Raw genomic sequence first — 18,974 nt, 5'->3', positions numbered from 1 at the left:
ATATTCATAATTATATATATATATATAAAATATAGTATATATTCAAATCTCACACATTTAATTCACATGTATAAATACACATATAGACATAGATCAATATTGATATTGCATCAAAAAAGCATAATATAAAACAATGGTTTTATTTTTGTAGAAAAAAATAGTATTTTATAAATAATATGTGCTAGCAAAAAGTATAGAAAGACACAGGATGTTAACTAACCACAGTTAGTGCTGCATAAAGGCAACTTTTATTAGCTTATATTTGTTTCCTGTATTTTAAGGAACTTTTTCTATAATACGAAATTAGTGACAGGTCTTCTTTCCATCAGAAATATAGAACTATTTAAGAGTTTATTATTCAAAGTGTTATTAAAGCTGCATAATAAACCCAAGGGAACTTATAGCTTTTTTCACCAGAAATATTCCTCAAAAACCAAAAAAGAAGGTGGCCCTCAGAGGCATTCCTGGAAATCAGAAGTCACCAGCACAAGCCTGGAAGGAAGATTGAGGGAGGTGGGCCCCTTTTGTTCTCAGCACTGGAGAGCCCAGACTCTGGGTGGGAAGAACTCCTTTCCCAGCATCTAGAGGTACTGCATAAGCACCAATGGAATGCATACACAAAATAAAACACACGCATCAGTATGATGTCTTCTCCATGCCCAAGCACATATCTAGGCAAAACTTCAAGCCCGGCATGGAACTGGCATTTCATGAAGAGCACTTACTTACAGGGTGTGTGGCTGAAAGTCTTCCCGTCACAGTTCCCGTATGATTCCATGTGGAGGAAATGGAGCCCTGTATCAGTTAAAAGAATCAGCTGAGACTCTGGCAATGGTCTGAGAAGTCAAGAACATGCTGGGCCCTTCACCCACAACACAGCACTCACTGTTGCACCAGAGGTCACAAGCACTGGCCCTGAACTCCCAACCCCAAAATATCCTTGGGGTTACAAAGTCTTGCACAGGATCAGGGGTGGGTGAAAAGGAAGCTTTCCCCTAACCCAGGGAGAAGCAGCAATAGGACACACAGGGTTCTGTGTCACTTAAAACCTGTGTGTGGGGAAAAGAAAGATGATGGCTGTGGTGGACTCAAGTGGGGTCTGTGCAGCACAGACATGTTCTGTCACTTGCTGTGTGGCCTCAAAGAAGGCAGAGAAATCTGACTGCAGTCTCATGTTCAAACTAAAATGACAACATCTACCTCGAATGGTTCTGGTGGGATACAGCGACAGATGTGAGTTCAGGAGGCCAGAAACAGAGCTGCCTCCTAAGTAGGAGGTCCTAAGGCTCAGCACTAGCCTGGGCTAAGGAGACCTGAATAACAATAGACCACAGCACACAGTTCCAAGAACAGCAGACAGTTCACCATTTACTAGAATTACAAGTCATGTGTGTATCTGAACTCACACAAGCCATGTTCCTTAATCACAATTTCTTTTTTTAAGCCTCAGTTACCTTTTTCATGCAAGCTAGTAATCCATCTACAAAGGTTGACTTGATCTTGTGAACCTAAATGATGAAGATGAGAGTAATCATTTTGTTTATTTAAGTACTTATAGAGGAACAAGTGCCACCACAGCATTTTAAACAGTGCCAGGCATATGCTTCTGAAGTCCTCATATGACCTTGGTGGTGCCAGGATTGAGTAACACTGACCCACTGAGAAAGATGCCACCCCTCCCTTTGAAGATAATCTATTATTCTGTGATAATTCTAGATTTATTTAAGAAATTGCAAAGATAAGCAAATAAATGAAGAGTCAGCTTAGGATCCCCTGTGATGGGCCCTTTCTAGTTCTCTCCGTGACCTCACATCAGAAGAAAGGCTAGTTTGGTAGTGTGCATTCTGCACACAGATAGCAGGCCACAGGCTCAGTAAATAACAGACTGGTTGCGCAATGGCAGTTATCAAAGTGGCTCACAAACAGAGGACTCATGAAGTAATGGGCAGGTGTGTGAACAGCGAGAGAGCAATGAGAGGAGGAAGGGGATTTGTCCTTAACACTGGCAAAGGCTGCTGTGTGAAGACAAAAGGCTGCCTGGAACCCGGAACTGGGGGCGAGGGGCTTCTGTGAGGGCTGGTGGAAGTCACATGCTTACAGAGGTCACAGTAAGGACCTGTTCTCAGTGTTCTTCCATTCAGGAGCCCATGAGCTCTCACGACTGGGCGGGGCTGCCTTCAGACTGTAGGAAGGAGGTGCCCGGAGTGCAGGAAGTAGGGCTAACACAAGGCCAAGGTGAGAACTGTATTCTCCTGTCACACTGGCGGCACATTTCAGCAAACGTGAATGGTTCTTCCGCCATCACACACCACTTATAAAGAGTCAACTACTTACCTGCCTGTATTCCAAGATTGTCTTGGGTAAGGGATGAAGGTCTTTCAGAGAACTTAACTAAAAAAAAATTTTTTAAAGGAAATATTAATCACCAATGTAATTCCTTCATTTCGATATTTTGAACATTTATTTTTAGCTACAGAAAGTCCCAGCAATAAATGGTGAAATTGAGCATACTGAAGACTTGTAATAAACTCAGTTTATCAAGCATCTTAATCCTAATCTCTTGTGAAATCATTCCAGTGTTCACATGGGAGCTAAAAGTACTTCACATTTGTTTGACAATAGGTTCTCTTAAGATTTATATTAATGAAATCTAAACTCCATGTAGGGGAGTAAACCAAGAAAATACCTAGAATGGGTAGCTCAGTGTTTTTCACCAACAACCAATATTTAACTTATATGCCAGTCATCTGTGCATAATTCCAGTGAGAAAGCACTGAAATATGACTATAAAATTTTTATTAATTTTAAAAATCAAAATATAGCATGCATACAGGAAAGAACAAGATCATAAGAACACCGTTTGTTAAAGTATCACAAAGTAAACACAATTGTATAACCACTGCCTACATCAAGACATGGAACACTCCCTACATGAATTTTGCTTAACAAATGCCACAGTTCTGCTGGACATATACATACAGAGAAACTGTAATAAAAAATTCCAGCTCACTCCAGCAGACATGCTGCCAGCTCTCCAGGATAAGGTGCAGCCTACCCCCTCAGCAATGTGTGCAAGTTCCAGTGCCTCCCCATCGTGACCAAGGCATGCTATCATTGGTCTTGACTGTAGCTGTTTTGGTAACTGAGAAGCATTGTCTCAGTAGTTTTAGTTTGCATTTCCCCCCGTGAATCATAAAGTTGGCCACAATTTGTGTATTTATTGATCAGTTGTATATCTTTTTTCATTAAGCTCCTTTTAGTCTTTTACTCATTAAAAAAACTGGCTTGTATGTCTTTCTTGATAGTAGAAATTTGTTATTTACTTAGCATGTTAGTCTCTATATCCATCCATTTACAGGCAAATGTCACAAAGTCATCCTTCTTTATGGGGGAGTAATACTCCACTGTGTATATTTATACCACATTTTCTTTATCTATTCATCTACATCTACAAGCATGGGGCCCTAACTAGAATAAGATAAATTCTATGTTAGTATAATTATATCAAAATGGATTCTACTATCATGTATAACTAAAAAGAACCAATAAATAAATAAAATAAATAAAAGCAAAAAGTATTAAGCCCTCAAAAGAGAAGTGTTTGATCACATGAAACTCTGCACAAAGTACTGCAAATATTGAAGATCAGAGGTGGAGGCTGTAGATTGCTACAGCCCTGCTGCCTCATCAAAAGCTGTGCTGGCTCCAGGTACTGCATTCTTTTCTGATCTCTCTTCCACTCTGGGCACTCCAGAGTCGCTCTCTGCCCTCTAAGTATCAGGGTTTTGCAGTTTAATGCCATGGTTGTAAAGGTTGGCTGCACATCAAAATCAGTGGAGAGCAGGACCATGCCTAGACCACCCCGCTGATTCCAGCTCAGTGGGTCAGTTGTGTGCCTGGACTCAGTGCTTTCCAAACCCCCAGCTAGGGTAGAGGACCACTGCCCATGGTGACTGCAAGAAGTTGGCTGGCAGTTTTCATATGTACATCTCCAACATGGGACTTGTCTTAAGCTCCACTCCACAGGCAAAGCCACCCAGGTGACATGGTGCAATAGCACCTCACATGCCCTTTTGTTCTAACAGACCCAAGGCTGAATGCTTGACACCCCCAAATAAGCCATTCCTTTCTCCAGTTTCTCTGAGTAGTGGCCATGTCTCTCTGACCATATGCAGAACTCAGAAAACATGCCACTGCTGTTCATACTCACAGCGACATCCCAGGAGGCCCTTTCCATTCTAAAACTGCTCTGAAAACCCACCTGCTTTGCTCCACTTCACTGAGGACCATAGTAATGATCTACTTATTAGTGAGTGTCCTCCATTCTCCAACTAACTACAAGAATGATCTTTTAAAAACATATCTAACACTTAGAACGGTGGAAATCCAAAACCTGACAATATCAAATGTGGGCAAGGATGTGGAGCAACAGGAACTTCTACTCATTGCTTGTGGAAATGCAAAATGCTATCACCACTTTGGAGGACAGTCTGTTGACTTCTTACAAAACTTAACACACTCTCACCATATGAACCAGCGATTGTGCTCCTTGGCATTTACCCCAAGAAGTTGAAAATTTATGTCTATGTGAAAATCTGCACACAGACATTTATAACAACTTTATTTGTAACTGCCCAAACTTAGAAATAACCAAAGATGTCCTTTGGTAGGTGAGTGATAAACTGTTGGTACATCCAGACAGGGAAATATTGTTCAGTGCTGAATAATATTAGCTACCAAGCCGCAAAAAGACATGGAAGAAGCTTAAAGTGCATATTGCTAAGTGAAACAAGTAAATCTGAAAAGGCTACATACTGTATGATATCAGTTATAGAATATGACATTCTGGAAAAGATAAAAATATGGAGACAATAAAAATATTAGTGGTTGCTGGGGATGGTGATGAACAGGCAGAGCACAGAGGATTTTTAGGGCAGGGAAAATACTCTGTAAGATATTATATTAGTGGACACTTCATTATACATCTGTCCAAACTCACAGAATGTGCAACAAGGGTGAATCCTAATGTAACGTGTGGGTCTCCAGCATCCCTGGCTCTCCGGCTTGCACAGGTCTCAGTCATGGGACCTCTCAGTACAGGTTCAGCAATCAGAACAAGCTACCACTCTGTGAGGGAAGTTGATAGTGGGGGAGATCATGTCTGTATGGGGACAGGGAGTGTATGGAAACTGTACTTTCTGTTCAACAATTTGTGAACCTAAACTGTTTTAAAATGGTCTAATAAAATATATGTTTATTTTTAAAAATATTTTTAGTTGTAGATGAACACAATATCTTTATTTTACTTTCTTTTTTTATGTGGTGCTGAGAATTGAACCCAATGCCTCACATATGCTAGGCAAGTGCTCTACCACTGAGCCACAATCCCAGCCACATATTTATGTTTTATTTATTCTAATTAGTTATACAGGACAGTAGAATGCACATTGATACATCATGCATAGATGGACTATAATTCCTCATTCTTCTGGTAGTACATGATCTGGAATCCCACCAGTCATATAGTTACATATGTACCCAGGGTAATAATGTCTGATTCATTCTACTCTCCTTCCTACCCCCATGCCCCCTCACCTCCCTTCACTCCCCTCTATCTAATCTAAAGTAACTCTATTCTTCCCTAGCCCCCCACCCTTATTGTAAATTAGCATTTGCATATCAGAGAAAACATTCATCCTTTGGTTTTTTCAGATTGGTTTATTTTACTTAGCCCGATATTCTCCAGCTCCATCCATTTACTGGCAAATGCCATAATTTCATTCTTCTTTAAGGCTGAGTAATATTCCATTGTGTATGTGTGTGTATATATGTATATATATATGGCATATATATATGTGTGTGTATATATATCTCACATTTTCTTTATCCATTCATCTGTTGAAGGGCAGCTAGGTTGGTTCCATAGTTTAGTTATTTTGAGTTGAGCTGCTATAAACATTGATGTGGTTGCATCACTTTAATATGCTGATTTTAAGTACTTTGGGTATAGGCCAAGGAGTGGGATAGCTGGGTCAAATGGTAATTCCATTTCAAGTTTTCTGAGGAATCTCCGTACTGCTTTCCAAATGGGTGCATGAATTTGCATTGCCACCAGCAATGTATGGGTGTAACTTTTTCCCCACATCCTCACTAACATTTATTGTTGTTTATATTCCTGATAATTGCCATTTTGACTAGAGTGAGATGAAATCTTAGAGTAGTTTTGATTTGCATTTCTCTAATTGCTAAAGATGTTGAACATTTTTTATTTGTTGATCGATTGTATTTCTTCTGTGAAGTGTCTGTTCAGTTCCTTAACTCTCTCATTCTATAACTACATTGTAATTTTTAACACTATTTGTGCTTCATTTTTAACCACTCTTAGCATTAACTTGTATATTTTAAAAAATACATATTTAATGGGCTGGGGTTGTGGCTCAGTGGTAGAGCATTTGCCTCACATGTGTGAGGTACTGGGTTCAATTCTCAGCACCACGTATAAATAAATAAATAAAATAAAGGTCCATTGACAACTAAAAAATATATGTAAAAAATACATATTTAAGATCCATTCCAAAGCTACCCATTTTACTAAAAGCCTAAATTCCTCATCTTGGCCTGTGGAGCACAGCATAACGGGATCCTCATATACCTCTCAGTTGGTCACCAGGCTGCAGCTGCTGAACTCTGAGCAGCCAGAGCCTCCCCGTTGCCAGGCCCTGCTCCTCATTCTTACAATGGGAAGTTCTTTATCTCCAAGCTTCCCTTTTTAAATCGTTTCTGCAGGCTTCTTTCTGGACTAGACCTACAGTGTGCCACTCTTCCTGGCATTTTTTCTCAGGATCCTGCTTCCATGTGAATGGGTCTCATGCCACTGGATACACATGCTCTTGTGATGGTTGATCTTGGGTATCAATGTGACTAGATTAAAGAAGACCTGAAGAACTGGTGAAACATTCTTTCTAGGTGTGTCTATAGGGTGTTTCCAGGGCAGAAACACCTGAGTCTTAGACTGAGTGGGGAAGATCCACTCTCACTGGATGGGCAGCATCATCCAATCAGCCAAGGCCAAAAGAGAACAAAAAAGCAAAAGAAAAGTGAATTTTCTCTCTTCTGGAGCTGGGACACCTTTCTTCTACCCTTGGACTTCAGAACTCCAGGTTCTCTAGCCTTTGGACTCTAGCACTTACATGAGTATCCCCCTGGGCTCTTAGGCCTCTGAGTCTTGAACTAAAAAGTCCACCATCAGCTTCCCTGGATTGAAACCTTCACACTTGGACTTACCATGTGACCAACATCCCTGGGTCCCCAGTTTGCAAAGAGCCAGGTATGAGACTTCACATTCTCTACAATCACAATTTCCCCTAAGAAATTCCCTCTCATGTATCTGTCTCTATATATCTAGTTGGTTCTGTCTTTCTGGAAAACCCTGATTGGAAGTTAGTTCGTGACAACACAGACCCTTGCCCCCCAAAATTATAAACAATGTCCAATGCAGAACCAGGGCTACAATAAATGGTTATTGATAAAAGAGGCAATACATCTGTCCTGTTTGTGGCCTTAGCCCAAAGCCTAACAGAACACATGATGCATACTAGACACCAAGCAGAGGGTATGCATGCTTGACCAGGGGACCCTTGTCACCTCAGTTAGTTGGGGGTCTGAGAGGTAACTCTCAGGAATGTTGAATGACTGGCCCAAACAGCAGTCTGACACTCAGACCAGGCACTTTCCCAGCATCTGAATCCCTTCCCTACGATGCTCTGAGAACACATGACCTTATTGGAGAAAGAACACCAAAGCCTCCTTCGGTTTGTGGTTAAGGGGAAACCCTTGTCCTTCACTCCTGTGTGTCTACTGAGGGGTAGGAATTCCCACTGTTCCCCAGCAGGATTGTGGGGGGCCTCCGCTGGACAGCAAAGATCTCCAGAACACCCTCTGCTCAAGTGCAAATAGGTATGTGCTCTGCACCCCATGTTGGTGAGCTCTGACAGTGAGTGTCAGAGAACTGGTATTGTGAGATTATGTTCTCTGACCACAGTGCTTTTACCTCAGAAATCAATAACAGAATATCCCAAAAGTCCCCACACATTTGGAAATTTTAAGACACATTTTCAAACTATCAGTGATCAAGAAAAATAATAATAAAAATTATAAAAAATATGGAATTTAATAATATTAAAAAATAGTACATGTGAAAATTTGAGTCACTTAAGATTTACTGAGTATGCATTGGGCCCCAGGCATTGTTCCAACCACTGGAAGAGTTGCAGGAACAAAGCTAGGTCCATGTCCTTCTACAGCTAAGTCCCTAATTAGTCAGGGGAGCTGAGCAGTAACAGTTCATGTGTGAAGCCAGCCCAGGAGCTTGGGGTGGCTAGAACCCCAAGATTCACCATGGCACCAGGAAGAGGGCAGGGGGAATGATGGAAGTAACAGGAAGTGAAGTTAGAGCCATGGGCAAGTATTACCTAGTAAAAGTCGTCTTCTAGATGCACAGAATGAACAAACAGTATGACTTGTTAAAGACAGTAAGGGCAGTACGATTCATCGTGATTGTGAAAAAAATGAATCTACTTGTTAAAGTCATTATCTCAACTCTGTCCATAGGAAAACACATCAAAACTAGGAAGTAGTTATGCTTTCTTTCTTACACCACTGCCTTTCTGGAGAGCAGAAGGTGCCGTTAGGGAAGGACAACAGTGCCAGCTGGTGCCAGGATGTAAAATGAACCACCTGGGATCCCCATACACAGGTGCAGGCCAGAGGGCAACGCATGGCTTTCCCAGGTGGCTCTGCTGCCAAATCTTTAGGGCTCACTGCCCACCTCTGCTCTGCAGGGTGAGATCTAAGCTAGTATCTCCAGCAAGATGGGGTTTAGCTCCCAGAAACACTAGTGCTCTGTGAACTGACAAGCATTTAGTTCTGCCCCAGTAGGCATTAGTTTTTGGCAGCTTTGGTTCTGGGAACAAAATGAGGGCTTAGATGTGTACATACTACATTCGAATGGAATAGCAAGCGAATTCCTAAGATAACTTTAGGTACTGGTAAGTTGTGTACAGGAAGTAAATCAAAGTGAAGAAACAGGGAGTGCTGAGGACCTTCCTGCAGTCTGAGTGACCACAGCAGCTCTTCTAAAAATGGTATTAGAGCAGACAATCAGAAGCCAGCAGGCAAGGCTGTGGCAGGGTCTGGGGCTGTGAAAAGAGCTGGTGCAGAGAGCCCCAGGCAGCCAGCATGCTCAGAGAAGCATGTCAGAGCCAGGGGAAGGGCCAGTTCCATGGGCTGGGGACATACTCAAGAACTTGGGTTTGATTCTGAGTGTGATAGAAAGCTACTGGAAGTTCTAGCCAGGTCCGGAGCATGATCTTTTCAATGTTTTAACAGAGGTATGAGTTAAAGCCGGGGGACTTCCAGGAGGAATGAAGTCATCCAAGTGAGAGAGGGTGAAGGTGGTGGAGAAGAGGATCAAGGAGGCTCACTCAGGAACCTTCTCTAGGGAACAACTGGGAATTGCTGTGGGTAAAGATGAAAGGAAGTCCCAGGTGCTTGGGTGGTGTGACTAATGGTAACAGCCACACCTCATAGACCCAGGAGGAAGATGGGGCCCTTCATGAGGTGAAGAATCTGGAGGAGGGCAGTTCCAAGTACCTCTGCGGAGACTGCTGTTCACCTGCTATTCACCTGGCTTGAGGGGCAGACTCCCACCTGGTGCACACACCCATGAGCATGTCAGAAAGAAGGGCAAGGGAATCTTACCACAGCCTCTGAAGTGGACAGGTGTTGCCGTGGCCCTGTTTTGGGAAGGCTCTTCCTTGGATTCAGCAGGTGTAGCTTCAACTTTCCAAAGAGGATCTTCAACAAAAGCAACACAGGTGTGTGGGAGAGTTCAGATTTGAGAAAATAAGCATCACTATTACAGTTAAAGCCACCAACCAGAGGAGACACATTCAAACGAGCTTAATTTCTCATTTAGTACTTTTCTTGGATGTAAAGGTTTTGACGTAAGGAATCTCAACATTCATCACTCATGAGAGAATATACAACTTATTTTTCAGATAATCAATATAAAATAATATTTATAAATTGAGGAGAAACCTCTCTTAACTCCTGAATAAGAAACATATTTTTGGCACGCCTATAATTCCAGCATCTCAGGAGCCTGAGGCAGGAGGATTGGTAGTTCAAAGCCAGCCTCAGCAAAAGTGAGATGCTAAGCAACTCAGTGAGACCCTGTCTCTAAATAAAATACAAAATAGGGCTGGGGAATGTGGTTCAGTGGTCGAGTGCCCCAGAGTTCAATCCCTGGTACCTTCCCCGTCCCATCAAAACACAAAAAACAAAAAACATATTTTTAAAAGAACCAAAATTTAACATTACCTCTCGAAGTTGATTATGACTCATTATAAGAAATGGTTCTCCTGCAATAAAATGGGCTTCCTGCTCCAGATCCTTGAGACGAGCCTGAAAATGTGATAAGCACAATTAGTCTCATTCACAGTTTTCACAGTTTAAAATAATTTAGTTTGTTAATCAAATAATTCCCAACAGAAGCTCTTAATAAATAAAAAGCACTCTGTAATTTACAAAACTGCAGATTAAAAAATGCATCTTATGACTCTTGGCAGAATTCTAGACTTGTGCAATCATCCTCCCCCAAACTGAGGGACACAAATGAAAGATGCAAAAATAACAATTCAACAAAATAAGAGAGAGAAAGAATGCATGTTCTGATAATAGTAGGACTAGAAAAGGAATCCAGCATCACATAAAACAAGACAGAAAGGATAGGGATGGGTAACTGGCTCGTATCCAGAATATATCAAGGTGCCCTATGAATCAGTGAGAGAAGAAATACAAATGAGTGAAAGACTTGAGCAGATCCTTTACCAAAAAGAAAATTTTAATAGCCAATGACAAAAGTTATAAACTTCATTAGCAATCAAGAAAACAAAACTAAACTTATGTGTGGTTTGTAATGACCTCAACCTTGTGAAGGAATATGAACAACTGACACACTTTTCAAACAACCAATAAAAAATAATGTTTATAAATTCAGAATAAACCTCCCTTTTAACTCCTAAATAAGAAATGCATGGCTCTCAGTGTTTGGCAGACATCAACCTCAGCAGTCCACAGCACTGATCAACACAGAGTGACCAGGGGAGGTCAAGACACAGAAGGCTGAATAAAAGGTTGCATACAAATTCCTGACTTACTTGCAGTCCCAAACTAGCCAAATTACATTGCATAGATACTGAAGTGGGAAAACAATAAAGAAAAGCAACCTGAAATAACTACAAAGGCTGGCAGCAGGGAGTTCTGACAGGGAAGCACTCAGGGCTCTGGGCATCCCAGGCTTGTCCCAGGCGATGGTTATACCAAGTTTCCTTTAAGGCAATTTGGGTGGAACATCTTTATGTATTTTTTCATGCAACTTATGTATCTTTCTATATTTTTATTAACAAACAAACGGGAATTCCTTCACCAAACTCTAGGGGGCAACATTCCTACAGGAAAAACCTAACTGGAGGATCCTAAGAATCCATTAAAACAATTCCCCAAATATGCACTAGATGCAGTGCTGCCCCACCCCACCTACACACACACACACACACACACACACACACACGAGATGCAGTGCTGCCCCACCCACCTACACACACACACACATACAAGATGAAATGGGTTAATCCTTCAACACTTGGGTCTTCCCTCTAGGAGTTAGGTGGAAGAACAGTGTCCACCTCAGTCTAGCACTAGCAGCGATAGAAAAAAGAGTGGAAGCTACTAAGAACTGCCACTCGGAACAACCTACTGAGTTGGAGAGAAAATACAAGTACAGAGTCTAAAATAACAGTTTACCCCAAGAAGAGCTGATGTCCTTTCCATTTCTTCCTTGTTCACTTGAATCTTGTGGTTTTCCATCACTGCGATTCAAAATCCAAATTAGGTCATGTCTATACTGTAGTAACAAATCCCTTTCAGTAATGGGATAGTCCCACTCTAATGCCCATAATGACAGCACCTGCTGCAGGTCAACCTTTGCAAAGGGTCCATCAGGAGCAACCATGGTGCTGGCTTCAAAGTGGGCATGAGCATGGGCCCTGCACTGGCCAGCTCCAGACTGGCCCTTCACATACTCTGGAGAGTCGATTTGAAGGTCCTGCTCTCCTGTGAGCCAAGCAGGACCTGGACAGCCTCAGACAGAAGCAAGCCATGCACAGTGCTTACAGGGAGGGTGGGTCTAAGGCTCCATCAGGCCAAGCAGGGAGGGGCAGAGTATGGTAAGCAAAGATGAGGGACAGGACAGCAGGTGAGCTATCTCATAAGGCCTCCTCCTTCTGGCTAGACAGAAATGATGTCAAACCGTCATGTCCTTCTAGTACAGTGGACGGTGCAGCACCACCCTTCTTGTGCATAAAGAAGAATGAGGACTAGCTACCTCTTCAGGCCATGAGATATATATTCATTCCTAAATAAGCTAGAGAACACTCATTTCCAAACAATGTAGAATTCTCTACAAAAATGACTGTACTTTGTCTTCATGGTAACATACCTGCCAAAATTGGTATCAGAGGAAGTTCCAAAGTACAAAATAGTTGCCATAAACCATGAACCTGTGAAATAATAGCAATACTACTTTAAGTCATTATTTGCATCAGCATTTTGTTGAAAAGCTACTTGACTTTGTTGAGCTAGAATTAAGACAATTCCTGTCTAGGTGGGTTTCTTCCCCAACATCCATTACTTTCCCCTGTTCTTCCTAATAAAACTCTTATTTCCATTACATATTCTACTTTATCATCAAGACTTGGTAGAGACAGTCAGAAAGGGCAGATAGATCAAGCCCCATCCCAGTCTTCTTAACTCTTTCTCATTTTAAAGATTGGTTTAAGTATTTGTGAACAGTTAGCCTTTCATTTTAATTTTAGTTTCAGGACAGGCTTCCTGAATTTCCATCAATCCACCTAGATTTCATTGCCCCTGTCAACTAGTCTGGGAGTGTGTGAAATGGCACTGGGACCCCCATTTCATGCACTCAGAGCATGAAGTCCTCCCACTGTCATCACCTTCTGGCTCTTCCTTGGAGTTTTGTCTCTATTCTTTCTTGATGCCATCCAAGAGAGTCCTGGGTCTTATTTTCCAGTTCTCCTCCTCTGCCCATTTCTCTATCTGTCCAGACCATTTATCCGCCCTGTCCTGTGTCCCAAGGTGGGCCCACTCCCTCCAAGTCACATCATCAGGCTCTACCTCTGTGCTCATCAGGTGGGTTTCTCTGTTCGAGCCCCAGCAGAAGGACAGGACAGAAGGGCAAAGAAACAGTTCAACTTGGAGCCCAGTTGTAGAAAAGCCCTGGTCACTGCCTGTCTCTGGAGGTCTCTCTATCTTGCTGGCCCTCTTCACTACACCCTTGCCTCGGAACACTGTCTCTTCTTTCAGCTCTTCTCAGTTGTCCCTTGCAATGGCCATGATTTCCCAATAAGACTAATGAGGAAAGCTGCATCCATTTCTCTACCAACCAAACCATCCAGTTTTCATGTTAGCTACAGCATCAGAAACATCCCAGTTAAAGGGGAAGCTTTGAAACATGCTAATTTTTTTTTTTTTTTTTTTTTTTTTTTTTTTTTTTTTTTTTTGTGGTGCTGGGAATCGAACCCAGGGCCCTGTGCTTGTAAGGCAAACACTTTACCACTGAGCTATCTCCCCAGCCCAATGCTAAATTATTTTAAAACTTCAGATGTTATCATTCTGATCTTTCCTTTTCTGAGTGAGGCACAGGTTAATTTGGCCTTAGAACAAAATGGTGTTTTTCTTCCTTCATGTTTGAGACACAGTGATGGTGCCTTGTGAGTGCGGGTACAAGTGGACAGATAACTCTTGTACAATCAGAACACGTAATAAAACGTCTTGCCTTCAACTTGGAACACAGGTCCATCGTAAGTCTGTAGAGTGTATTCAGGTTCATTTGTATGTTCTTATTCTTTAAAAGAACAAAAATTAAAATTCAGACAAATTCGGCTGCATGCTCATCACAGCCTGGGAACTGACATGACCCACAAAAGTTCCTAGGACGTCCCAGGGGCTCTCAATGGCATGTGTTACACTGTGTATATGGTGGCCTCACCAGTCATCTCAGGTAGACAAGATTCAGTCTACAGAAAGCACTTGTACTGTGTAAGCACAAACTATGAGTAATCAGATACTTTCCCAGCCCAGGGATCTTCTCATTTTATAGATACAAAAATAGAATCAGGAAGAAACTAAATGCCCGGAGCAATGATTAAAGGGGGAGAACACAGACCTGGTCTCTGGGATCCCATGGTCTCCACTCTCTCAGCTCCACTACCCTGCATTCACCCACAGTGCCTGCCACATTCCACACTTGCTTGACCACTCTCACCTTAGAATAGACATCTGAGAGACCCTGGGAGATGGGATGCACCACAGCCCCTACAACACTTTGTTGAAGTCTCCTTCCAATACAGTCCAAGGATCTTTTGCTCAACACCCCACCCTGCCCAGCGACTCCCAGACTCTAGGCTGCTCAGGCCTAGATTAGAGTGAGCATTCAGTGGGTCAGTGGCTGCACATGCCCTGGCACGGCTCTCTAGTTACTTCTTGGTCTTCACTCTCCCATAAACTACTCATCAGAGGACATGCCCAGGATCACCTCTATGCAAAGTGTGTGGCTGCCACCTGGCAGAATTCCACATGGCTGCCTGCAGGAGCTTTCTCAATTCCAAAGTGACCGTGTGCCTCCACTTTGAGTAGTCCAGGATGGGCTAGCTCTGAGGCATGGCACAGCTTCATGAGAACCCTGCATGTGTCTGGCTCCCAGACCCCTCCCTCTTTCTCCTCAAGCTGCCCTTCTTCTCCAGAGAAGCCCACTCTTCCAGGCTTTGTCACTACCATGCCACTCCCTCTAAGCTACTTTCCATTTTCCAAGCAATTCAAACCTCTTCAGGGGAGCACAGCAGCAGATTCACAGATTAAAATCCAGTCTCCTGCCCTTACATACTGCATGGCCCTACTAGAGACACATCCAGCCAATAGGACATGAATGGGCTGCATCCAAAACTGCCTCTTGACTCCCTGGAGTGAGAGAATGGGATCTCAGCAGGAGCAGGCAGAAGATCCAGACCTAACTTGACAGTACTGCTAAGCAGCTACACCAGATTACACAGGGGCACCCACTTCTTGGCATGGAGGATACACACTCTACGTAACTGGCTTTCATTCCTTGTCCTTCATCCCTGACTCAGATGTGGGTGTGTTATAAAGAAACTAGACTTAAAGTTGAAAACCCATACTGAACCATGGCCTCAACTTGACCTTGGGTAAGGTGAGTATACATTAACTTTTAGGTGCCTCAGTTTTTCCATCTATAAACTGAGACTTAAAATACTGGGGTGAATAACTCCTTCCTTCAATAATAATACCTCAGCTTCTGTTTGGGGGAGTCTCCCTGCCTGACAGTAGGAGTCTGGGTAGGAATGTTAATCATAGGACCCTGCCTCCCCTGCTGGGGGTGGACATCTTGACCAGTGAGGTAAAGGAGATGCTCTCTGAAAGCTAAAACTATGGAGCTTGGCTTGATATTGGCATCATGTCCACCACCCCCTGCCTCAGGGTCCCTGTTCTTGCAAGGCCTGCTTCTGCTCTGCTTCTGTGGGTACCCCATGACCATCTGATAAGCCTCTTTTTAAATTAAGGGAGGGGACATAGTTGTTATTTACAGCCCTGCCCCATGAGACACAGACCCTCCCCTTAGACATGATGGCCATGAGCATGAGGGGCAGTGTCTCACTGCAGAGGTTCCTTCAGCTTCTGTGTGCTTACCTGCAGCACTTCCGCTATGTGACCTGAACAGAATGGCCCCAACTATGGCCATGCTGCTCCCCATCATCTCCTCCAGGGTTCTGCTTCTCGAGGCAGTGATTCCTAAAGACCAGAGCATCTCCAGAAGGGAAGGGCCTAGGAAGGCTGAGGTGGTCATCTCAGGAGCTCAGTCACAGTGGCCATGTTGCTGGCACTAAAGATTTATAGATAAGCAGCTCTCTGCTCACAGAAAGTGTGTGGCTGGCAACACTTTGACACCAGGGAATCCATCCAGAAGAATCACACTACATATAGGACTTCCCAGGAACAGATTTGACAAAAAGATGGAAATCTCCCATCTTTATTCATCACCCTCCATCAGAAATGTCAAGATCAAAAGTACAAGTACAGGGTCAGGCATGGTGGCACATGCCTGTGATCCCAACAACTCAGGACAATGAGGAAGAAGGATCACAAGTTTGAGGCAAGCCTCAGACACTTAGTGAGTCCCTGTCTCAAAAAACAAAAAAAAAAAAAAAATGGCAGGCAGGGGACTGAGGATGTAGCTCATCCCCGTGTTCAAACCTGAGCACTACAAAAAAAAAAAAAAAAAAAAAAAAAAAAGTGAAGTATAAGTGAAATGAATGTTGGTTTACTATTAGACTGTGAAGTACGAAACATTTCCAGAAAAATGTCAGGATTGTATAAAGATAGATAAAACTTCATCTTAAAATGACTCACCTTAATATTACTTAAAGAATTTCCACATGTGCTGCTTGCTTTGACTGAAAAGGAATTCTCAAGGTATTTTGACACTAAGTCTTTAAAAGAAGGTGTGCCATCACTGGGATCTATGAGCCATGCAGCAATTCTGGGATCAAGGCCTACAAAATCAGCAACTGAAGAAGAAAATGGCAGTTAATCTTCCCAGAAAAATAAATACCAGTTGCTTTTCCTATCTTGGCAAGGTGCTTAGGGCTCAAAATAATACTATTATCATCCTCTCAAATCACAGAGTCAAGTATCTATGTTGTGACTCGGACATACCTCAACCATTTCAACCCCATGAGAAGGTTTTCTCCATGGTTGTTACACTAAAGAAGAGAATCCCAAACAGCTAAGAAGGGGTAGGAACTTCAAGCTCACTTGGAATTTGGATTCCTTTTTTTAAAAATAACTTTATTTATTTATTTTTATGTGGTGCTGAGGCTCAAACCCAGTGCCTCCCACATGTGAGGCAAATGCTTTACTACTGAGCTACAGCCCCAGCCCGGAATTTGGATTTCTTAATAATACAAGAGACTGAAGTCAGAACCCAGCCCTACCTCTTACCTTCTTCTCCCCTCCCTCATCCTCTTGCAGCTAAGGCTTTTCAATCACTTTGGGCAACCATCTGCCCTCCCTCTGCCTCTCCTGGGCTATCTCCATAGGTCATTTATGACCCTGCATCATGATGCCAGGAACCCAGGTTTCCTGAATCAAGGAAGCAGGGTAGGAACTGCATAAACACACGTGGGTTCCTCATCACTGTGCCAGGCAGAGACTGGCATCCCCTGGTGTGAGAAAATTCCATGAGACAATGAGCATGCTGCATGCATCTTGATTCTGTGGAAGGAACACTGGCCCTGAGACAAAAATGAGTAGGAAGTATTATAACTGATTAAAATAATTTAATATCAAAATAAAACAACAACAAAAACCCAACATAGATTAATATGGTTTGACTCAATTCTAAAGAGAAAAAGTATAAAATAGGAGAGTACTTTAATGGTGTTTGATAAAGATTAATCCTTGGGGCTGGGGTTATGGCTCAGTGGTAAAGTGCTTGCCTCACATGCATGTGGGAGACACTGGGTTCGATCCTCAGCACTAAATAAAAATAAAGGTATTGTATCCGTATACAATGAAAAAAAAAGTTAATCCTTAATGTATCTACCATTTTAAAAACAGTACTGCATCAAATATTTTTAATTAAATAATTATAGTAGGCAAACACAATGAGTTTATTCAAGGAAATTTAGTTTGAAGAAGAATTTAGTTTAGAAGATTACTGTAAATATTTGTGGGACGTATATGAAGGTGTTTTCTAAGAATAAGCTGGGCATGGTGATACATGCCCGCAATTCCAGTAACTCAGGAGGCAGGAGGATCACAAGTTCCATGCCAGCCTCAGCAACTTAGTAAGACCCTTAGCAACTTAGCAAGACCCTGTCTCAAAATGAAAAATTAAAAAAATAAATAAATAAAAGGACTGGGGATGTGGCTCATTGGCTCAGTGCCTTTAGGTTCAATCCCTAGTACCCACCCCCCCCCCAAAAAAAAAAAAACATCTATGGTGTGTGTGTATGTCTGTGTGTGTATGTTTGTATAAATACATAAATTTTAGTACTAAAGTGTTTTAGGAATGACAGGGGAGTTATAACCTAAATGACTGTTCTTTAAGCTACTTTAATATTTTGAATATTACTTACTAAAATAAGGAGTTTGGGGAATATGTATTCTATTCCATAAAACTGGAAATAAAGCCCATTAAACAGAAAGAACAGAGTTTACCTTTAGATGAAACTATAGTCTAGATCAGATCACATTAAATACCATACTTCCGGGTATCTTTAAATTGCACCAGTCTAAGAAGTTTATATTTACCAAAGCAGACGTGTCATGATGTTTTCATGACTGGCTAGATGAAAGTCACTAACCATTCTGGCTCCTTGTCCCCAAGTTGGCAATGCAGGCTTCAGACAACACTGGTAACACTGGCTGGCCCCAAGGCACTATTCCATTCTACTGGCCTTTTCAAAATTCTAATATTCCATAATTAACAGTTCTTACCTACAGACATTTTTGAAAGACCTTGAGAGTCTGACAGCACCTGCATACTCTGGAAGTTGGTCCCTGTAAGCTCCTGCAGCTGGTCAACGAAGCCCTAGGAGGGCAAATTCCCACAGTGGGAGGAAATACCAATAGTTGAAAAAGATATGCCAATAAGACAGATTTAAAATAAGCTATAAAAATTAAGAAAACAATAGAAGCTACAAAAACATAAATCAGAACTAGAAACACTAAAATTGGATGACTTAAGAAAAATTACATAAATAAATGACAGAACCTAGGAAAGAAAACTAAAAAGAAAAACACTTCAGGAATAAAAA

General features: G+C 42.1%; 1 protein-coding gene and 1 pseudogene across 2 annotated transcripts in view; one reads left to right on the top strand and one right to left on the bottom strand.

Annotated features, from left to right (window-relative positions):
• POLN (DNA polymerase nu) overlaps positions 1 to 18,974 on the bottom strand; it is a 178,855-nt gene that overhangs the window by 118,504 nt on the left and 41,377 nt on the right. The window contains exons 6-14 of the mRNA XM_079154398.1: positions 16,564 to 16,721; positions 13,916 to 13,984; positions 12,560 to 12,620; positions 11,866 to 11,930; positions 10,381 to 10,464; positions 9,760 to 9,855; positions 2,335 to 2,391; positions 1,455 to 1,508; positions 730 to 795 (exon numbers count right to left, since the gene is read on the bottom strand). Of these exons, the coding sequence (XP_079010524.1) occupies positions 730 to 795; positions 1,455 to 1,508; positions 2,335 to 2,391; positions 9,760 to 9,855; positions 10,381 to 10,464; positions 11,866 to 11,930; positions 12,560 to 12,620; positions 13,916 to 13,984; positions 16,564 to 16,721 (710 nt within the window). The remainder of the gene's footprint in view (positions 1 to 729; positions 796 to 1,454; positions 1,509 to 2,334; positions 2,392 to 9,759; positions 9,856 to 10,380; positions 10,465 to 11,865; positions 11,931 to 12,559; positions 12,621 to 13,915; positions 13,985 to 16,563; positions 16,722 to 18,974) is intronic.
• The window catches only part of LOC306670049 (small nuclear ribonucleoprotein-associated protein N-like), a 132,272-nt pseudogene that overhangs the window by 98,319 nt on the left and 14,979 nt on the right, over positions 1 to 18,974 (top strand). The gene's annotated exons all lie outside the window — the stretch shown is intronic.

Source organism: Sciurus vulgaris, assembly GCF_902686455.1.
Source record: "Sciurus vulgaris genome assembly, chromosome: 9".
NCBI lineage: Eukaryota > Metazoa > Chordata > Mammalia > Rodentia > Sciuridae > Sciurus > Sciurus vulgaris.
This window is presented reverse-complemented; position numbering and strand designations above follow the sequence as displayed.